This window comes from Aotus nancymaae, unplaced genomic scaffold, assembly GCF_030222135.1.
Source record: "Aotus nancymaae isolate 86718 unplaced genomic scaffold, 86718_ANA_hifiasm-v0.15.2.pri h1tg000043l, whole genome shotgun sequence".
Lineage (NCBI taxonomy): Eukaryota > Metazoa > Chordata > Mammalia > Primates > Aotidae > Aotus > Aotus nancymaae.
This window is the reverse complement of record NW_026988457.1, coordinates 4,607,578-4,628,874: the sequence shown is the minus strand read 5'-3', so window position 1 is coordinate 4,628,874 and position 21,297 is coordinate 4,607,578. Positions and strand designations below refer to the sequence as shown.

Genomic DNA, 21,297 nt, shown 5'->3' with positions numbered 1-21,297 from the left:
CATATTAATGTATTTAATTACTGAGGGCTATGCCACACCCCACTGGGAATATAGGATAATGGATAGTACTATTACCTTTAACCAACAAACAATCTGAATTCTGAAATATATGACCTCTAGAATTTTGGTTAGGGATTGTGAGGCTTGTACTTTACTAGAAGTTACTATTATTTTTTTTTATTCTGTTTCAGTTTAGTTATACTTAATAAACTTAAAATATGAAAATTCATATTTACAAAATGTAAATTAAGGAGTGACCATCTACTCACTATTTAACATGTAGACATTAACTTAATCCCCATTTGCAGAAAGGGAGCCCTGGGTCTCATCTTACCCTACAGAAGATTACCCAGATCTTCTGTCTAATCTTCTCAAAGGAGCAAACCTCAAGGCCTGGGGAGGGGCATGCAGCTGCTTAGGGTATGGACATTTGTTTGTTAAACAGACTTTCAACTGCTCTTCTGGTGAAGAGCCCTACCTCCAAACCTTCCAGTTTCTGAGATTTAGGGTTTATGCTGGGTAATTTGTTTCTTGGCTGTCTATACATCAGAGGAATGTTTTTTTTTCCCCGAATCAATTAATATTTGGCCTTTTGCTTTGCAGTTTCCAAAATTTTGTTGCTGTGATCTTCTCTCTCTCTTCTTTATGCTTAAAACAAAAATAGTAACAAAACAACCACTCCTGCAAAAAAAAAAATAAACAAATAAACCAAACCAACCCCCTTTACATTCTAGTAGGGTTTCAAAGAGGAAGTAGAAATTGAATACTTGTGTTTGATCTGTTATCTTTATTGGGAATTTAGTGCTGTATTTAAGATAGCTCAGTGTTTTCCTCATGTTCATTTTGTACAGCTTTCTGTTTATCTTTCTCCACTAGACTGTGGTCTCTTCCAGACAGACACAATGGTCTTCAGTGTTTGTTGAGCTCTGCAGTCCCCTAGAGGCTTTATCAAATTAGACTTGCCTCTGGCCCCAGATAGGAGGGTGTCAGGGTAGATCTCACTAGTTTAGGGTGTGAAGCACAGACAGCTGGGGAAGGACCTTGGCATCTGGCAAATTCTTGCTTTCTTGGAGGCCTTCCACAGCAAAGCATTTGTGGCTTTCTAGTGAATTTAATAGAATCTGCACCATCGTGGTGATACCCAAGAGTAATATTCAAAACATTTGACAATGGGTGGTGTGGGCAGGACCAGGTCTGGAGCACTTTTATGCTGTACTGATGCATGCCACTGAACAGCCACCCAGGCTTCTACCTGTGTTCCAGAAAGCCCCCAGCTCTCTCCAGCCCCTGCCCTCATGACTTTGCCCTAATTTCCAGAAAGGAGCAGTAGAGAAATGGGTTTGGGCTCCTCTCCTCCCTCCCATATTCCCTTCCTGAAGCTCATACTGAGTGTCCCTGTGCACAGTGGCAAATATTAAGTACTGTGGAAATAGGATACCCGGTCCTCCTCTTGGGGGAGGAGTCTGACACCAAAAAGAGGGATGGAACCCAGAAAGCAGTGGGGGGCAGTGTCACCAAAGTCAGCCTCATCCAGGGAATATTTCTGTGTTGGAAATATCCAGACTTATCCAAGGCCACCAGAGCCCTGGACATTTTCCCCTACCAATTTGGCTAAGCTGACATCTTTTCCATTGCTTTTCTTCCCTGGTCCCCCTTCCCCTAGCCTCTTTCTGCTTCCCAAAGCCTCTATCGGGCTTCAAGGGGAAGGACGAGGGAAGAGCCAGGAAGGAGGCAGTGTTAGGGGAGGGGGAGACAAAGTCTCCTTTGACTGGCTGGATCCTGCATTTCCATCGGAATCTGGCAGAAGGTCTTAAACAGATCAGAAGCCCATCATAGAAGTGGCTAAGCAGGCAAAGATAGATTTCTTTCCTGTCCTCTCAATTCACATATTACTTATATATACGTAACAAGATGAGTAAGTATGTATATAAAACTCATTTACATTTTTGAGTATATTTTTAAAAATCAGAAAAAAAGTTTTTCTGGACATAGGACTAGAGAGACTTGGGAAAGCTCCTACTATAATATTTATCATGGTTCTATTATGTTAAAAGGTCTTTGGTTATACTGTGTTGGAAGCTTCATCTTGGTTTCAGACTTTCTGCTATTTTGGCATCCCTGGGCAGGAGAACCTGGAGCTGATAGATTTTTTTTTTTTTTTTTTTTTTAATGTACGAAGCCTTGCTCTGTTGCCCAGGCTGGAGTGCAGTGGTGCAATCATAACTCACTGCAGCCTGGAACTCCTAAGCTCAAGTGATCCTCCCATCTCAGCCTCTCCAGTCTGGGATCACAGGTGTGTGCCACAATGCCTGACTAATTTTTAACTTTTTAAAATAGAGATGGGGTTGTGATGGTTAATATTGAGTGTTAACTTGATTAGATTGAAGGATGCAAAGAATTATCCTGAGTGTATCTGTGAGGGTGATACCAAAGGATATTAACATTTGAGTCAGTGGCTGGGAAAGGCAGACCCATCCTTAATCTGGAGGGGCACCATCTAATCAAGCTACCAAGACCAGTATATAACGCAGGCAGAAAAATGTGAAAAGGCTAGACTGGCTTAGCCTCCCAGCCTACATCTTTTTTCTTCGCTGGATGCTTCCTGCCTTTGAACATCAGTCTCCAAGTTCTTCAGTTCTGGGACTCGGACTGGCTCTCCTTGCTCCTCAGCTTGCAGACAGCCTATTGTGGGACCTTGTGATCATGTGAGTTAATACTACCTACTAAACTCCCGTTTATATATATATCTTCTATTAGTTCTGTCCCTCTAGAGAATCCTAATATAGGAGTCTTGCTGTGTTGCCCAGGCTGGTCACAAACTCCTGGCCTCAAGTGATCCTCCTGCCACAGCCTCCCAAGCTTCTGGGATTACAGACCTGAACCACCATGCCCAGCCACTGATTGATTGCTAAGCATTCCAAGTCCAGGGTTATTTGGAGCTCTAGGTTTGTGGGTTACATTCCCAGTTTCCATTAGCTCTTCCTTCACATCGTCTTACTTCTCCACATCTTGTTAAACAGTGATAGTTACAGGAACATTTGAATGTTTCTTCATTTGCCAAAAATGCTGTTTATAAGATTATTTTATGTCCATCATGGTAATGGTTTCTAGTGCAGCAAAATGAGGTCGTGCTGGCTCTATGGTACTCCTTTATATTATCACTATCATTCAGCCTTAATTTTTAGTAAATCCCAAACTCAAGGTTATCGTCTAAGAAAATAGTTTAGGTTCATATACAATTATCAAGCACCTTCTGAATGTCAGGCACTGTGTTAGATCCTGGGCTGACAAGGATAAATAAGACACTATCCCTGCCCTCTCACTGCGTCTAGTGAGAGGAAACAGATACCCGAATAGTTTACTTTAAACCGTGATTTTGAGGAATACATTGGGGAAAACGGAGCTTGTTGACCAGTTAAATGTCAACTAAAGAAAAGTGAAAGGGAAGTGTCTAGGATCGTTTCCAGGCTCCCTCCCTGGGCTTCCCTACACCTCTCAGTGCTCTGTTTACTTGTCGGTCATTCAAGTGTTCTCTCCTTTGCTAGATCCACTTAAGGGCACAGTGCTTAAATGCTGGTGTCCTCAGGACCCCTTCCTCAGCTGTCTGCTCTCTTCTCTGTCTCCTCATAGGGGCAAGGATTTCCAAAGCTCTGAGCTCAGCCCTCTCTCCTAAGGAGCACACTCATGTTTCCTGGCATCTGTTAGATAGCTCCACTTGCCACAAGCCCTGTGCCAAACCCTCTACCCACAAAGCTGCGTATCTGCGGCTGCTGCCTGGGACCTCTTAACAGAGGGAAATGGAAGTGGATGGATGCTTATGCAGCCCTGTCTGGTAGGAATATAATGCCACCCACGTATGTGACTTTAACTCTCTAGTAGCCACAATAAAAGATAAAAATAAATGAAATTAATTCTAATAACATATTAACCCAATATACCCAGCATATCATTTCAATATAGAACCAATGTAAAAAATTTTTAATGAAGTATTTTTTTCATATTGAATCTTCAAAATTCAATGTGTATTTTTAAAGTTTACTTTATGTTTTTTAGGAAACAGGGTCTTGCTCTGTTGCCCACACTCAAGTACAGTGGTGCCATCATAGCTCACTGCAGCCTCAAATTCCCTGGCTCAGGGGATCCTCCCACTTCAGCCCCCCAAGGAGCTAGGACTACAGGCACACACCACCATACTTGGCTAATTTTTGAATTTTTGGTAGAGACAGGGTCTCACTATGTTGCCCAGGCTGGTCTCAAACTTCTGGCCTCAAGTGATCCTCCTGTGTTGGCCTCCCAATGTGCTGGGATTACAGATGTGAGCCACTGCACAGAGCACAGCATGTTTGCAGTAGCCACATTTCAAGTGCTCACTAGCCACATGTGACCAGTGGCCCCCATATTAGCCAGTGCAGTTTAAAATGAAAAAGGTAGCCTGTAAGGCTGGGCAAAACACTCCTGTGAGTATGATAGGATAGAGAGATTGTGGCACTATTTTTATGATTCATGTGTATTTTCTGTTCCTTATGGATTCTCTCCTAATATTTAGAGGTCTTTGAAATTCCATTCTTTCTTAGCAGTGCTGAGAAGAATGAAGCAAGTATTCTTCCATGCTGGGAAGGGATTTTCAAGGGAGAGCAGCTCATCTCCCACTCCGTCCTACCCCACCCTTAGAGGGAAATCCCAACGGAAAGGGGAAGTTCTCAGCACAGAGCCCCTCCCTACTTGGATAGTCCCTTCCTAAAAGCTAACTGAAATCTCTGGATTTTGGTTTAGAAGGAAATCACACTTTTTTCATAGTTTCTTTTCACAATTTTAGTATCTTAGCTGCCAGAAATAGAATTTATTACTTTACAATAATTATTATAGCCAAAGCCACCATATATTCTGGATTTCCCAGGATGGTGGTGTGAATTTTGAATACTGTTTCTTTCAGGCAGGCATGGTGAATTTTGGTTCAGAAAATAGGCTCACTCTATCACGCTCTTGAGGGTGAACTATTGGAGAGTCACTATCGTGATCAACCAATGGGTGCTCCCTAGTTCCTGGAACTGAGAACTTAAGTCTGGATGCTTCTTTATAAATGGTTTCAGTAGTCTCTGCGGCGTTTCCCGGGGATCTGAAAGAGTTCTCCAAGAAGCCCCCACTTCTCAGGCGGCAACAGGGCAGGTGCCTGGGCGGTAGTCCTTATGCTACTGTTCATAAATCCGTCTGAGTTTTATGGGTGCTTTTCTGAGGAGGAAGAGATTTAAAGTTATGTAGAGGCAACAAAGCTTTCTAATAATATTTTTGGCAGGCTACTAAAGGAAGATGAAATACGAAAAGATACAGGCCCTGGGAGAGTGGTGGTAGCCCTTGGGACGCCGGCCAGATGTTGGTGCTCACAAATCAGGGGAGACAATGGCCTTTACTGTTACCATTTACAACCCCAGGCATACTCATTAATCACCAACTAAAATGATTTCACTTTCAGGGTCTAGGCAGGTCGGGACTGGGGTTGGGGAGGGCTGTGGCAGCAGGCGAGGCTTCCAGGCCGGAAAAGTGTCCCAGAGACCCACTAGACGGGGCCCCCTCCCCTCCCCTCTATCAGGGCGAAGGGCACCAGGAGGCACCAGGAGGCGGAGCGGGGGTCGAGGTGGAGGTGGGTGCGTCACCCTTGTTTTCCGGGCTGTCAGTCTCCCAGAGTCCCCAGCTTTCCAGGTAGGGACGCCCCCTCCCACGCAGCGCGGTTCCGGCGGGTGGGAAGGAGGGGCTGGGCTCCCAGCGCCCGCCCCTCTATCCATCACATGGCCGGAGAGTCACAAAAACAACAGCTTTGGCCAAGACCGTGACTTCAGGAAAGGGAACCCGGGGCTCTCGCAGCCAGCCCTCCTGCCCATGGAGGACAGTTTCCTTGAATCTTTTCGGAGGCTGAGCCTCCAGCAGCAGCAGCGGCAGCAGCGGCAGCCGCCGCCCCGGCCGCCCCCGCGGGGGACACCTCCGCGCCGCCACAGCTTTAGGAAACACCTCTACCTCCTGCGAGGCCTCCCGGGCTCCGGGAAAACCACACTGGCCAGGTAATAACAGCGGCCTGGCTGCCGGCGCGCGGGCCCGGGGCTACCAAGCGCCCCGGCCGAGCGCACCCCTGCCCCAAACCGCTCCCGGGCGCCGCTTGCGCTCCCGCCGCAGACGCCTGCCCCAGCCCCGGCCCCGTCCTGAGCCTGGCAGCGCGGGAGCCCGAGCTGCCTCCCTCGCCCCCTGGGGCCGCTGCCACCCCTGGGGGAGCGGGCGCGGAGAGGAGGGCGCTCGTCCTGTTTCCCGCCGCGCTGTCCCGGGAGGACGGATTCCGGCACGGCGCCTGGCGCAAGCCCCGGCGGCCCCGGCCCCGGCCCCTTCCCCGCCGCCGTGCCCCGCCTGGGCCAAGGCAGCCTTCGCCGCCCCCAGCCTCCCCAGCCCCGGCTCGGGGAGGCCCGCAGGGACTCTTCTTCGGGAAAACCCCGTGGCTACTACCGGGAAAACCGCTGGGCCCCTCTGGCGCGCAGGCGGCCGCCACAGTGCGTCAACAGGCGCTGTAACCAGAGTGGATAAACGAGGGGTCCGGGGTCGGGGGCCCAGGGCAGCCATGGCTATGGCTGTGGCCGTGGCCGTGGCCTGGGGCTGGTGGCCCGTTTGGAAAATCTGGCGGAGTCCGGCAGCCTGCGTTTGCTTTGGCAGCTGCGAAGGCGCACAGGTGCACGGGGGAGGGGGGCTGGCGGCGCCACCACCGACCGTCATTGATAGAGCCTCGCAATGGGCGCCCAAATTCGTTCACTTGCGAATTGCGTAAGCGGCCCTCCCTGTACCCAGCCGCCGGGAATTACGCGGGCTTGTGCCTGCGGCCACCTTGCTAGGCCCCACCGCTCCAGCCTGAACTCCCACCGCTCCCTGCCTTGCGCTTTATGTTCCAGCAACGTCGAACTGTTTATCTCCTGTAAACCAAGCTGCTTCTCTCCTTGACGCTGGCCTTCCTGCCTAGCTTGCCCTCCCGCCTTCTTTTGCCTTTTAAGACCGGGCAACAACCCGACCCCACCAGTAGATGCGCCTCTTCTGGGCTCCTTGGCTTCCTGTTTACACCTCCGTGACTGCGCTTGGTTTTGCACATGGTTTTGCTTATCCTTCTGTAAGTTTTTTGAAGGTAGGGGCCATGTCTTACCCTGCCAAGCACATTGTCTGGCACGTAGTAGCTGTTCAATAGAGGAAGTGGTCCCTTTCCCTCAAAGAGCTTCCCGTCTCACTGAAGAGATGAGGCTAGCCATGGGACCAAGAAACTGCCGAAGAATCAAGGTGATGGATGAAGTCACGTGCGGATTTCGATGGTACCAAGGTAGTGACCTTAGGAGGAGGGACAGCCTGGGGAGGTGCTCCTGGTTGATTTGTGGAGTAGAAGCCTTTGGCCAGAGTATTGCTACATTTTCACAGACTGTAGGGCCGTGTGACTTCTGGAGAACCCTGGGCGCCCTTTCCTAAACCAGGGACAGAGTTCAATAGACTCTCTGGCTCACTGGGGAGGGGAGGTGGAGGGCAGAGGCAGAGTCGGGGAGCCTCGTTGGAACCCAGCAGAAGTTGGTTATTTTGTGGTACTGTCATGGTGGGCAAATCTGTTACCAACCAAGTATCTTCTGAATGCCAAATCCTGTTTAATTTCACTTTCGCTTTGCTGATCTGTGGCCTGTCTCACACTGAGTGTCAAAGAGACTGAGTGTCAAAGAAGGAAGTAAACATCTTTGGCCGGATTTAATTTCTGACTGTGTTGGGAAGCGAAGTAACGTGATGGGTGCAATATACACAGAATGGAGCATGAGAGGTTTGGACTCACATTCCTCATCTGTGAAGCCAGGGCATTGCCTGAGTGGTCCTTAGGGTCCTTTCCGGCTCTAACATTCTACACTTTTAGGATTTTAATTCCTGATTGGCGTTGGCTAAGCAGAAGACACCGGATGAGAGACCAGCTATTACAGATCATCTCTGTCTCTCTAGGGACGACGGGAGTGAGCACTGGCCTGGGAGTCTGAAGATTGTGCCTTCAGACCTACTTTGTCACTTACTAGCTGGCGACTTTGGGCAATCATGTAGTTTTTCTGGGCCTTATGTGTTTTATATGTGACTACTAAGAGGTAGTAGATTAGAGGATATATTAAAGATCCTTCTGATTCTTAATTTCCAGTTGTCAGATTAAAAATAGTTTGCTAATAATGGCTATGTTAAAGAGCTCCGACCTTGGAGTCAAGTTATGGCTTCAAAGTTCTGCCACTCACTAGCTTTGCTTTTCACTCAACCCTTCTGTGCCTTGGTTTCCTTTTCTGTTAAATGGGGATATCTGCTCTGTTTGCCTGGGAGGGTTTTGTGAAGATTAAATGTGTGTGGGAGGACTTTTTAAACTTCACAGTGCTAAATACATTTTAAGGGGTTTTAATTACTGTTTCCATTGTTGGTCAGCTGGGATAAATCTTCAGCATTCCCTGGAGCCTGGCTCTGGAGTGAAGAAGGCAGCTTGGCAGTTGACTTTGAGACCTCCTGTTTCGCTGGGCATTGGCAGTTCTGGGAGCAGAGCAGCCTTGGCATGCCATAGGGTAGATTGTGTGTTTGTAGAAAAGTCTGGGAAGTAAGCAAGGAAACAGGCCATAGCTTCAGCGGAAGGGAGGCCTGAGGTGAGGATGGAATGGTGGAGAGGCAGACCCAGGTGTGGCCCACCAGGAGCTGCCTTCCCCACTTTTTTGTGGGGTGGGGTGGGGAAGAGGAAAAGGGCATATTGTTTAAAAACACACATGTATAGAAAATAGTACAGACTTTAAGGTTATCTATGTATTGTTGGATTCTGGGAAATTCACATTTTCTCTATTCTATGTGTTTTCCAAATTTTCTATAATCAATATGTATTTCTTAAATCAGAATAATAAAATTTTTTTCCTTAAAATTTGGAGGAAATCGCTTTTTGCAAATGTGGGTTCATCTTTTTCTTCTTAACCTTTTTTCTCATTTGATTAAAGAACTAATAAAAATTTTTTTGAAATTAGGGTATGTTTTGTCTCCCAAATCAATGTTAGATTTCTGTGATTTTTACTTATATGTTTTCATAGTTTGAAGTGGCTGAAATGTGGAAAAACATCTATTTAAATTATTTGAATTTATTTTTAAAACGTTGGAGTTTTAACTGGTGAAAAATTTTTTCAGCACATCAAAGTACTAAAAAATTAGCATGTACCCTAAATCTGTTTTATCACTTGTATTTCATTTAAAAAGCATCTTAAAAATAGGTTCTTATTGACCTATAAACTCTACTTCCAGGAATTCATCCTAAGAAATAATTGGAGGCCAGGAGCAGTGGCTCACACCTATAATCCCAGCACTTTGGGAGGCTGAGGTGGGCGGATCATTTGAGGTCAGGAGTTCAAGACCAGCTTGGCCAACATGGCAAAACTCTGTCTCTACTAAAAATGCAAAAATCAGCTGGGCATGGTGGCACATACCTATAATCCCAGCTACTTGGGAGGCCGAGGCAGGAGTATGGCTTGAGCCTGGGAGGCGGAGTCTGCAGTAACTGAGATTGCACCACTGCATTCCAACGTGGGTGACAGACCCTGTCTCAAAAATAAAGAAAAAAGAGAGCCGGGCGTGGTGGCTCATGCCTGTAATCCCAGCACTTTGGGAGGCCGAGGCGGGTGGATCACGAGGTCAAGAGATTGAGACCATCCTGGTCAACATGGTGAAACCCCGTCTCTACTAAAAATACAAAAAATTAGCTGGGCATGGTGGCGCGTGCCTGTAATCCCAGCTACTCAGGAGGCTGAGGCAGGAGAATTGCCTGAACCCAGGAGGCGGAGGTTGCGGTGAGCCGAGATCGCGCCATTGCACTCCAGCCTGGGTAACGAGCGAAACTCCGTCTCAAAAAAAGAAAGAAAGAAAGAAAGAAAGAAAGAAAGAAAAAAAAGAGAAATGTGAGCCAGCTTATAGCTACAAAAACAGAGGAATAGCTTATAAGTCATGCAGTCATTAATAGGAACATAGATGTATATTTGACATGCAGATATATTCACACTGCTCCTATTAAATTAAAAAAAGATACACACACATACACATTTCATTTTCTGTTCAAAGAAGGGGATCTACATATATTTGAAGAAAAATATGTGAAAAGATAGCTATCTATTGACAGTTGTTGACTTTAGATAGTAGGATTATGAACTTTCCCCTTGATTTATTTTCTAGTTTTTCTAGAACAAGTATATATTACTTGTTAAGTTTTTAAAGATGAAAATAAAGTCACTATTAAGTAAAAAGTTTTGTTAAATGACTCAGCTAGCAAGACCCAGTTTATGTGAAAAGCTTTTATTACTTCACTAAATAAATATGTCATTTTCTAGATAAAAGGCTTTCCTAGGTTACTTCTCAGGTGAACATATACTATGAAACGCTCATCCATGAGGAGGTGGATTTGAATAGCCTTAAATTTTATTAATTTCAATTAATTTGTTAACCAGCATATGAATCAGCATAAATCCCTTGATTCTTCAACACCTCAGGTTTTTTATTTAAATAAAACTAGTATTGCATTAATAAGTTTGTGAGGGTTTCAGATACTGTAGTAAACAGTGACCCTATGATCACGTATGTGAAGCACTGTGGAATGTGCATGCTACATAGATACCAACTATTGTTAATTATTAGTCACTAATCAACAGTACCAGTGTCCACTGAGCACTCACAATACCTTTAGCACTTGCTTGGGGAGGCATATGCCAAATAAGCTTATGAGAAGGCACCTGCCGGGGATTAACCAATGGGAAGTGGTAATCGGCCCACTGTGGGTAAGGGCCAGTGGGAGTGGCATCTCAAATGCTGTTGGTGGTCAAGGCTGGGGAGGCAGTGAGGAGGATGAAGGCTATCTAGGGAGAAAGGATCTTCTCCTTGTGGAGACAGTTCTTGAGCTGGCCTTGAAGATGGGGAGGAGGCAGCTGAACCAAGGAAAAGGAACAACAGCACAAGTAAGGAGATGGAGGTGGCAGAGAGCTGGGTGTGCTCCTGGGCTTGATTGAAGTGAAGCCTTCATCGTAGTGAATGTATTGGTGAGGTAAGCCCAGGACCAGATCATGGAGAACATTAAAGGCTGAACAAAGGAGTAGAGAGCTGTTGTTAGAAGAAATAAGATTCTAATGCCAAGACCCTTTCATTCTCAGCAGATGAGCCAGAACCCTCTCTTTCACAGCTCAGCTGACAAACTCACCTGGAACTGCACCTGTCCTTTCCACTACCTCAATGATAGCATCTGTGGGTGAACCTCTGTGCTTTCCACTGTGTGTTAAAATGCCTTCTGGTTTTGACCATTTAAACCATTTATAGTATACAATCCACTGGGATTGTATTATGTGGCACTACGTTCACAATGTTGTACAACCATCACCACTATCTATTTTGAAAATTTCTTATCACTCCAAACACACTCTGTGCCCGTTAAGCAGTAACTCCCTATCCCCAGTCCCTGACCCCAGGTAACCTCTCCGCTACTTTCTGTCTCTATGCATTTGCCTCTTTTACATGCCTCATGTAAGTGGATCATACGATATCTGTCCTTTTGTGTCTGGCTAATTTCATGTAGCTTAATGTTTTCAAGGTTCATCTATGCTGTAGCGTGCGTCAGAACTTCACTATTTTTATATCTCAATAAAATATTACATTGTATGGGCATACCACTAAAACATCCTTTTTAAATGAACTGGCCATAATAGAGGGTAGCCTTTCTTTGTAATGGTCTTATTTGAAAAATTAAAAGTTGTCAACCTTATTCAGTTCCCCATAATTTTTTTGAATCTTCACATTTCAATCAAAGCAAAGTCGGGGGTACCATGCTCCAGTACATGTTGCATCTTTTGCAAAGTTCTGGTTCCTTTTGGCACCATAACAAATGGTTTGTACCATGGATTCAGTTAGCTCAAAGGATGCTCGCTGATATCTGTCTTTTCTCCTTATTCATATCTCTGGATAACATGGAATTTTCCATCATGAGAAGTACCTTTTCATGATAGATCCTTGCACGGAAGTGAAAGGATGCTTTTCTAATGTGATGCAATGGTAAGACAGGGTTGAGGAGAAAAGCATACTTTACAACCAGATAAGCAGTGGAATGTGAGAAACAGAACAGGAGGCCCTGTAGGTTGGCTAAGTAGTGAGCAGTTGGACCCCAAAGAATACTCTGCTCCATAGTGCTCCTAGCCAGCAGGCCTGGACTGTGGTGGGTTTCTTTATGAGGCCAGGGCTTTCATTAATAAAAGCAAGATCAAGATAGAAAGTTCGCAGTATTCCAACTCTGTGAATATGAAAATGGAGGGTCAGGCAGGTGATATATCAAATCTTTAGTCATCTAGGTCTATTTGGAAAATGACTACTAGCTTTCTGTATTTTTCACAATTTTTCTAAGATGGGTCCTGAATCTCTCCTTATTACGAAGAGTCCTTGTCCTTACCCTCTCTCTGGATCCTGGGATGAATGAAGACTTAAGAGCTGTATCTATTTAACAAAGAATGCAGATGTACAGTGTGGTATGTGCGTGTCCTTGCTCATTGGAGAGGCTGTATGAGGAAAGGCTGCCCAACTATACAGGAGATTCACCACAACCACACTCCTGGAGCAGCTGGAACAATGGAGGAAGACCCTGCTGAACTGGGGCAATCCAATTATTGCAGGTGTGGATTATGACCCGAGAGGAAGTAGAAATGGATGAAGGAAGGAAGACTAAGGGAAGAATACTTTCATAGGAAAAGCTCAGGAGATGTATACGAACTCCCTTGGAGTTTATCTAGTCCGAGCCCAAGACACTGAGAAGCTAAACATCTTGATTAGGGTCAAAGGTTATGTTTTCCTATTTCTAACACAGAGCTTTTTCTTCTACACCAAAGGAAGAGGCTGGAGGTGGGGGTGATCTGGTGAAAGGGTAATGAGTTTGGTTTTGATCTGTCATATAATGAAAAAACGATTAAGGGCCTTATAAGGGGGCTAAGTTAACCTGGATTTCAACTGTCAGAGTAAGGAAGCTACATTTTTTGTTGTCAATATTAATGTTTCTCCTAATATAAAAAATACTACTCACCAGGGAATTTATTAATATGGTACTGTTGAGGGCAATGGGAGGAAATGAGATTTAGATTTTTAAATAAGTTTCCATATTTATCCTGGTTATGATGTGTTGGAGAGAGACGTGGTAGTCAACTTCCAACTCCCAAGCGTGTCTAAAGTCTCTTCTTCATCTGCTCACATGTTAGGATATCTATAAGTCAATGCCTTAGTTTCTTTCTTGGCATTTTCATGAACCTTCCTCTTTATAGCAGTTCCTGCCTAACGCCATTCAGACTCTAGATGAACCCAATAAGAAATTATTTTTTAGTCATGCCTAGTTATCTGAAGATATTGAGGCTCTCCGGGATTAAGGAAATTTTATAATAAACAAAATGAGTCTACTTTCAAATTGTTCCTTCACAAAGCTGTCTGTCAGATCATGGGTATGACTTGGGGAGAAGTTTGTCTGTTTTTATCAAGGTAAGAGTCTGGGAAAGGGGAAGGGAAAAATGGAGAAAGAAAAGCCAGCACATGGTTACTGACTGCTGACCGTCTGCCCAGCCCTTTTTAGACACCGGCTTATTGAATCTTCACAATAACCCTAGGAGGTAGTCATTTTTTATAGATGAGGATTTTAGGATCTGAGAGTGACACATTTGAGAGACCCAGGAGATTTCATAATACACAGAGTGGTCTTATATTATTAGGGATGTTCACGGACAAACATACCTACATCCTTTTCACAATTATTAGGGAGTCCTGCTGAAGTGTGATTGTATAGCTAGGGTGGTCCAGCACTCTTGCCCCACGTTTTAAGGATATGCTGAAGACGAGCATCTGAAAGGGACTTTCTTGCCACCGTTTGTTGCCTTGTACCTTGGCTTTCTTTTCTTCCTGGCATTTGTACCATCTGACGTATACTTATTATGTATTTCTCTTACTAGACCCTAGTAAGCTTCATGGGATATGATGTAAGTTCCATGAGATCAGGAACTTTATTCTGTCCAGCTCCTAAAAGAAGGTCGGGCACATCATGGGCACATTACTCAATATTTGATTAATGGATTTGTTCATGAAAGGCAATGTGAGATACCTCCTAAGATGTGGAAGTTTAGATGTCACCATGACTCTTGAGTAAAGAACAAAACCAAAAAGCAGACTATTCACATAAAGAGAAATGTAAAAGAATAGGCCAGGCGCAGTGGCTCACACCTATAATCCCAGCACTTTGGGAGGCTGAGGCAGGTGGATCACCTGAGGTCACGAGTTCAAGACCAGCCTAGCCAACATGGTGAAACCCTGTCTCTAAAACTACAAAACATTAGCTGGGCATGGTGGTGGGCGCCTTTAATCCCAGCAACTCATGAGGCTGAAACAAGAGAATCACTTGAACCTGGGAGGCGGAGGTTGCAGTAAGCTGAGATTGCATCATTGCACTCCAGCCTGGGCAACAAGAGTGAAACTCCATCTCAAAAAAAAAAAAAAAAAAAAAAGAATGAATGGGATGTGGAGAACAGATAAGGGGGAAAAAAAAAAAGGAACAGAGGCAGTCATTCCAAAGTTCTCAATTTGGTGCATAAGAAAATGATTCCTATTTGTTGCAGGTGAAAATGTTTGATGTGCCGGCTCTTTTACCTCAAAGTTACACTAAGAAGAAATTTAAAAATTGGGATCAAAGATGCAGCTGCTTTCCCATTTAAGCAGCACAGACAACCCAAAGTGACAGTTTTCCTGTACAGTTACTCTTCTGTTATCTGTAACTGATCTATGACATTTTGGGAAAAGACAGCCAAAAAAAATTAGAACTGAGGTAGGTGTGCCCCATTCCTTTCGCGATTCTGCTTATGACTGAACAAACAGTACACAAACACAGGGGAAACCTGCACAGCTGTGGAAGCCTACAAAAGGGCGCTGTTCACATGCAAGATTCTGAAAGGAATTTCTGCTCAATAGACTTAGTGGGATCACACTGACAAGAATGCGGGCTCTCTGGGAGTCTGGCTTTGGATCTCATGAACATACTCTACTTTGGAGGTATGAGAGGTAAAGGTAAGAGAAGGCAGACCAGGAACTGTTCCCTGAGTCCCCCTAGCCACTGTGGCTTGGGGACACTAGTGAGGCTAGCAGTGATTGAGACCTGACTCTCCAAGGACAGCACTTGGCCCTGGCAGGTGAGTGGCAGCCCTGCACAGGGTCCGGCCATTCCTGCCTCAGGGGAGACCGCCCATGTCATCTATAGCTTGGCTCCCTCCTGCTCTCAGGCTGCTGAGCCATGGAATCTGTTTTTTATGTCCCAGTTTAAAGTCCTCAAGGAGAATGCCAGTAGCATTCAGAGGAAGTGCTGGGATCCAAGAAGAATCATCTCCCTCAGTCTCCTTTAGACGGTGTATTAGTCTGTTCTCATGCTACTAATAAAGACATACCCGAGACTGGGTAATTTATAAAGGAAAGAGGTTTAATTGACTCACAGTTCAGCATGGCTGGGGAGGCCTCAGGAAACTTACAGTCATGGTGGAAGGGGAAGCAAACACGTCCTTCTTCACATGGCAGCAGCAAGGAGAAGTGCCGAGCAAAAGGGAGAACAGTCCCTTATAAAACCACCAGATTGGCCAGGCGTAGTGGCTCACACCTGTAATCCTAGCACTTTGGGAGGCCAAGGCAGGTGAATCATCTGAGGTTAGAAGTTCAAGACCAGCCTAGCCAACATGGTGAAACCCTGTCTCTACTAAAAATACAAAAAAGAAAAAAAAAAAAAGCCAGGCTTGGTGGCAGGCACCTGTAATCCCAGCTACTCAGGTGGCTGAGGCAGGAGTAAACCAGGGAGATGAAGGTTGCAGTGAGCTGAGACCATGCCACTGCACTCCAGCCTGGGTGACAGAGTAACTCCATCTTAAAATAAATAAAATATCAGATTTTGTGAGAATTCACTATCACGAGAACAGCATGAGGGTAACTGCTCCCATGATTCAATTACTGCCCATCGGGTCCTTCCCATGACACGTGGGGATTATGGGAACTGTAATTCAAGATTTGGGTGGGGACCACAGCCAAACCATATCATTCTGCCCTTGGTCCCTCTAAAATCTCATATCCTCACATTTCAAAACACAATCATGCCTTCCTAACAGTCCCCCAAAGTCTTAACTCATTCCAGCATTAACTCAAAAGTCCAAGTCCAAAGTCTCATCTGAAACAAGGCAAGTCCCTTCCACTTAAAAGCCTGTAAAATCAAAAGCAAGTTGGTTACTTCCTAGATACAATGGGGGTACAGGCATTGGGTAAACACACCTGTTCCAAATGGAAGAAACTGGCCAAAACAAAGGGGCTACAGACCCAGTGCAGGTCCAAAATCCAGCAGGGTAGCCAAATCTTAAAGCTCCAAAATGATCTCCTTTGACTCCGTGTCTCATACCCAGGTCACACTGATGCAAGAGGTGGGCTCCCATGGTCTTGGGCAGCTTAACCCCTGTGGCTTTGCAAGGTACAGCGCCACTCCTGGCTGCTTTCACAAGCTGGCATTGAGTGTCTGCGGCTTTTCTGGGTGCACAGTACTAGCTGTCGGTGGATCTACCATTCTGGGGCCTGGTGGGCAGTGGCCCTCTTCTCACAGCTCCAGTAGGCAGTACCCCAGTGGGGACTCTGTGGGAGGACTCTGACCCCACGTTTCCCTTCTGCACTGCACTAGCAGAGATTCTCCATGACGGCTCTGCCCCTGCAGTACACCTCTGCTTGGAAATCCAGGCATTTCCATTCATCTCCTGAAATCTAGGTGGAGGTTCCCAAACCTCACTTATTGACTCAGTTACTGACCCAAAGGCCCAAAGCCATGTGGCAGATGCCAAGCCTTGGGGCTTGCACCCTATGAAGCAAGAGCCTGAGCTGTATGTTGGCCCCTTTTAGCCATGGCCAACTGGAGCAGCTGGGAAGGAGGACACAAAGTTCCAAGGCTGCACATAGCAGCAGGGCTCTGGACCAGACCCAGGAAATCATTTTTCTCTCCTAGGCCTCTGGGCCTGTGATGGGAGAGGCTGCCATGAAGACCTCTGTCATGCCCTGGAGACATTTTCCCCATTGTCTTGGTGATTAACATTTGGCTCTTTGTTACTTGTGCAAACTTCTGCAGCTCGCTTGAATTTCTCACCTGAAAATGGAGTTTTGTTTTCTATAACCTCGTCAGGCTGCAAATTTTCCAAACTTTCATGCTCTACTTCCTTTTGAATGCTTTTCTGCTTAGAAATTTCTTCGACCAGTTATCCTAAATTGTCTCTCTCAAGTTCAAAGTTCCGCAGATCTCTAGGGCAGAGGCAAAATGCCACCAGTCTCTTTGCATAGCAAGAGTGACCTTTACTCCGTTCCCAACAAGTTCCTCATCCCCATCTGAGACCACCTCAGCCTGGACTTCATTGTCTGTATCACTGTCAGCACTTTGGTCAAAGTCATTCAACAAGTCTCTAGGAAGTTCAAACTATCCCACATTTTTCTGTCTTCTGAGCCCTCCCATTAGTTCCAATCTCTGCCTGTTACCTAGTTCCAAAGTTGCTTTCACATTCTTGGGTATCTTTAGAGCAGCGCCCCACTCTCTGCAGTACCAGTTTGCTGCTCTCACACTGCTAATAAAGACGTACCTGAGACTGGGTAATTTATAAAGGAAAGAGGTTTGACTCACATTTCAGCATGACTGGGGAGGCCTCCGGAAACTTACAATCATGGTGTAAGGGGATGCAAACACGTCCTTCACACTGTGGCAGCAAGGAGAAGTGCTGAGCAGAAGGGGGAAAAGCCCTTTAAAACCATCAGATCTCATGAGAACTCAGTATCACTAGAACAGCATGAAGGTAACTGTCATCATGATTCAATTACCTCCCACTAGGTCCCTCCCATGACAAGTGGGAATTATGGGAACTACAATTCAAGATGAGATTTGAGTGGGGACACAGCCAAACCATGTCAAGGGGCAAACTGAATCTAAGGTTTGGGTAAAATTCTCATTGTACAAAAATGAGTAAATTGAAATTCTCAAACAGCTTGGGGCCTTATAAAAAGAGTTTGCTAGCTGGGCGTGGTAGCTCATACCTATGATCCCAGAACTTTGAGAGGCCGAGGGGGGCAGATCACAAGGCAGGAGTTCGAGACCAGCCTGGCCAATATGGTGAAACTCCATCTCTACTAAAATACAAAATTTAGCTGGGTGTGGTGGCGCATGCCTATAATCACAGCTACTTAGGAAGCTGAGTCAGGAGAATCACTTGAACCCTGGACATGAAGGTTGCAGTGAGCCAATATCACGGCATTGCACTCCAGCTCTGGGTGACAGAGCAAGACTCCATCTGGGGGCTGGTGGGGAGGAGGGGGAAGAAAAGAAAAAAAGAGTTTGCATAATTAGGCCAAAAGAGCATTATATTCAAGAGCCATGAATACATTCACAGGTGTTTACTGAGCATCTCCCATGCACCTGGGATTCTTCTAGATGCTCAGAATAGCAGACAAATGAGACAAAAATCCCTGCCTTCATGGAACATGAATTCTATAAGAGAAAAGAAATTTCTAAAGGAAAGAAGGCAATTTTAGCATCTGCTCTGCTCCGCTCTCTCAAAAAATAAGCAAGGAGTTCACAGGTATGCCACTGGAGGTATATACCCCAGGAAGAGTCCACAAATGCACAAGAGATAGGCATAAGGAAGGTCACTGAAATTTGTTCATGATAGGGAAAATTGCAAACAAGTATCACTAGAGAAAATACCTAAATCAAGGTGGTTATTTTATAGCGCTCAAGCACGACGGTTTAGCGTGTGGTTCTGGGGCCCGAAGCCTAGGTTTTAATCTAGCTCTACCACTTGTTGGCCTTAATTTCTTTGTCTGTAACACAGGATTGGGGATTGGTAGCAGTACTTATCCCCCAGGTCTATTTGAGCATTACATTAAAAATGTAAAGCCTCTAGAGTAGTGGTTAGCACACAATAAGCTCTTAATAAACGTTAGCTATATTTATTATTTTGTTGATAATGGAGTGCTATGTAGCAGTTAGAGAAAATGGACTAAGTCTACGTATCAACATGAATAGATCTAAAAAATGTAATGCTTCTTCATGTTTTAATTCAACAAATATTTATTGAGTGTCTATATGTTCCACACAGTGTTCTAGGTACTTGGGACTCATCAGTGAACAAAACAAAGATCCTGCCCTTGTGGACCTTATAAGCCGAGGTAGGGAAACGGATGTAACCTCTAAGGAAACCGTATGTTAATGTAGGTGGTGACAAGTGCTGTTGAAAGGGGAGAGAAAGCATGGTAAATGTGTCTAAGAATGTCAGAGTTAAGGCGGGCATTGGTCGGATTTTAAGCCGAGAAAACAAGTATGAGAAAATGTTCATGATTATGACCTCTAGGTGGTGGGTATGCAGCTGCTTTTTTTTATTGTTTTCTTCGTCTTTCCCTGTATTTACATTTTTTCGAAAAAATTCCTCTCTATGATATATAAGATTAAAGAAAAACTCCTGATTAGGAGTCTGACATACGAAGGGAGTTGGTTAAGAAGCAGGAAATTAGGCCGGGCGTGGTGGCTCATGCCTGTAATCCCAGCAGTTTGAGAGGCCAACGCGGGCAGAGCACAGGGTCAAGAGATCGAGATCATCCTGCCCAACATGGTGAAATCCCCTTCTCTACTAAAAATACAAAAATTAGCTGTGTGTGGTGGGTGCCCATAATCCCAGCTATTTGGGAAGCTGAGGCATGAGAATCACTTGAACCTGGGAGGTGGAGGCTGCAGTGAGCCGAGATTGTGCCACTGCACTCCAGCCTGGGCAACACAGTGAGACTCTTGTCTCAAAAAAAAAAAAAAAAAAAAAAAAAGCAGAAAATTTAAAAGGAATTAAATGATATATAAAAGAATCTAAAGTAAGTGTTGGAGTTTTACAGTCTATTAGAGATAAGCAGAGACGGCTGGGCACGGTGGCTCACGCCTGTAATCCCAGCACTTTGGGAGGCCAAGATGGGTGGATCACCTGAGGTCAGGAGTTCGAGACCAGCCTGGCCAACATGGTGACACCCCATCTGTATATTAAAAAAAGAGAGAGATAAGCGGAGTTACAATGCAGAAAATCAAACAATAATGTCGTAGACAAATGTGAAAATAAATATAGCCAAAAATAACCAGAGTAAATACAACCAAAGCAACAAGTAAAGATACAATAGAGCACATTTGACTTGAAGACTTAGAAGTGATAAAAAATAAATTCAATGTCTAGATATTTGCAAAAGCTGCTGTTAACTACCCTTTCTTCTTTAGCAAGCCCACTTTGTAGGGTGTGGCAGTGTGCCCAACTATAAATTAGTTTTCAAGGCTCCCTTACCTCTTCCGCTGTGTGGAACATGGATGTGCAGGCTGGCACTGCAGTGGCCACTGGGAGGCCCTCTGAAGAATGGAAGCCTCTTACTAAAAAAGATGCTAGACTCTTGGGTCCATGTTGATCATAGAGTTGTGACACCAGCCCTGGATTCTATCTCTGGATTTTTACACACAAGATATATACATTTTAATTTTATTTAAGACACTGTTAGAAATCCGCTAACTGGGATTTCTGTTCAATGCATGTGAACCCACTTTGAACTGAAACCTAAATTCAAAATATTAATGTCTGTGGGAAAAAGCTTGTAGTTCAGTAATTCTCATCTAGCCTGTTCTCTTTCATACAAAGACAACAGAAAGGCTTTCTCAGATCCCCAAGAGCTCACAAAGTATAAAACATCCATGTGCCCTGGCTGAATAGAGCTGAGGTAAAGTTCTGGCAGCACCACATGCAAACGGTCGTAACTCATACCAATTTTTAAGCTCTTGAAGCCCTAGTTTCTTTATCTGTAAACGAAGTAAAAGTAAAAAGATTTACTTCATAAAATTGTTATAAAGGTTAAGGAGGGACAATATATGGCAAGCTCTTTGTTCACTGCTTAGTACTCTTTAAAAAAAAAATAAAATTTATTGGAACAACCAATCTTAGCCAATCATGAGGGGAATCAAAAACAAGAAGGGGATATCCTTTTATTTGACATTATTTAGAAATGTCTCTCCAATAGAATAAGAGATGAAAATAAATTAGAAGTATAAATTTTATAAAGGAAAAATTCTCAACTACTAAATATAATCAAGAAAATAAGAAAATATTGGAACAGAAGATAACGAAGATCTTACACATCAAGCTTAATGGAACAACACAAAGTCCAGCGACAGGCCCAGTAACT

At 44.7% G+C, this 21,297-nt stretch overlaps 1 protein-coding gene and 1 non-coding gene across 7 annotated transcripts in view; both read left to right on the top strand.

Annotated features, from left to right (window-relative positions):
• Positions 1 to 5,719: 5,719 nt before the first annotated feature.
• Positions 5,720 to 21,297, top strand: part of N4BP2L1 (NEDD4 binding protein 2 like 1) — a 29,759-nt gene continuing 14,181 nt past the window's right edge. For 3 of the 6 annotated variants that reach the window (XM_012465541.3, XM_012465539.2, XM_012465540.2), the window contains exon 1: positions 5,826 to 6,053. In XM_012465541.3, coding sequence (XP_012320964.2) covers positions 5,875 to 6,053 — 179 coding nt within the window. In that variant the 5' untranslated portion in view covers positions 5,826 to 5,874. Of the gene's footprint in view, positions 6,054 to 7,115; positions 7,340 to 7,992; positions 9,938 to 21,297 lie in introns of those variants that run through there. The other 3 variants (XM_064361749.1, XM_064361748.1, XM_064361747.1) reach the window with 3 other exon arrangements.
• LOC135268830 (small nucleolar RNA SNORA16B/SNORA16A family) lies at positions 14,727 to 14,853 on the top strand. The gene has a single exon (XR_010337165.1). It is a non-coding gene; the product is annotated as a small nucleolar RNA SNORA16B/SNORA16A family (small nucleolar RNA).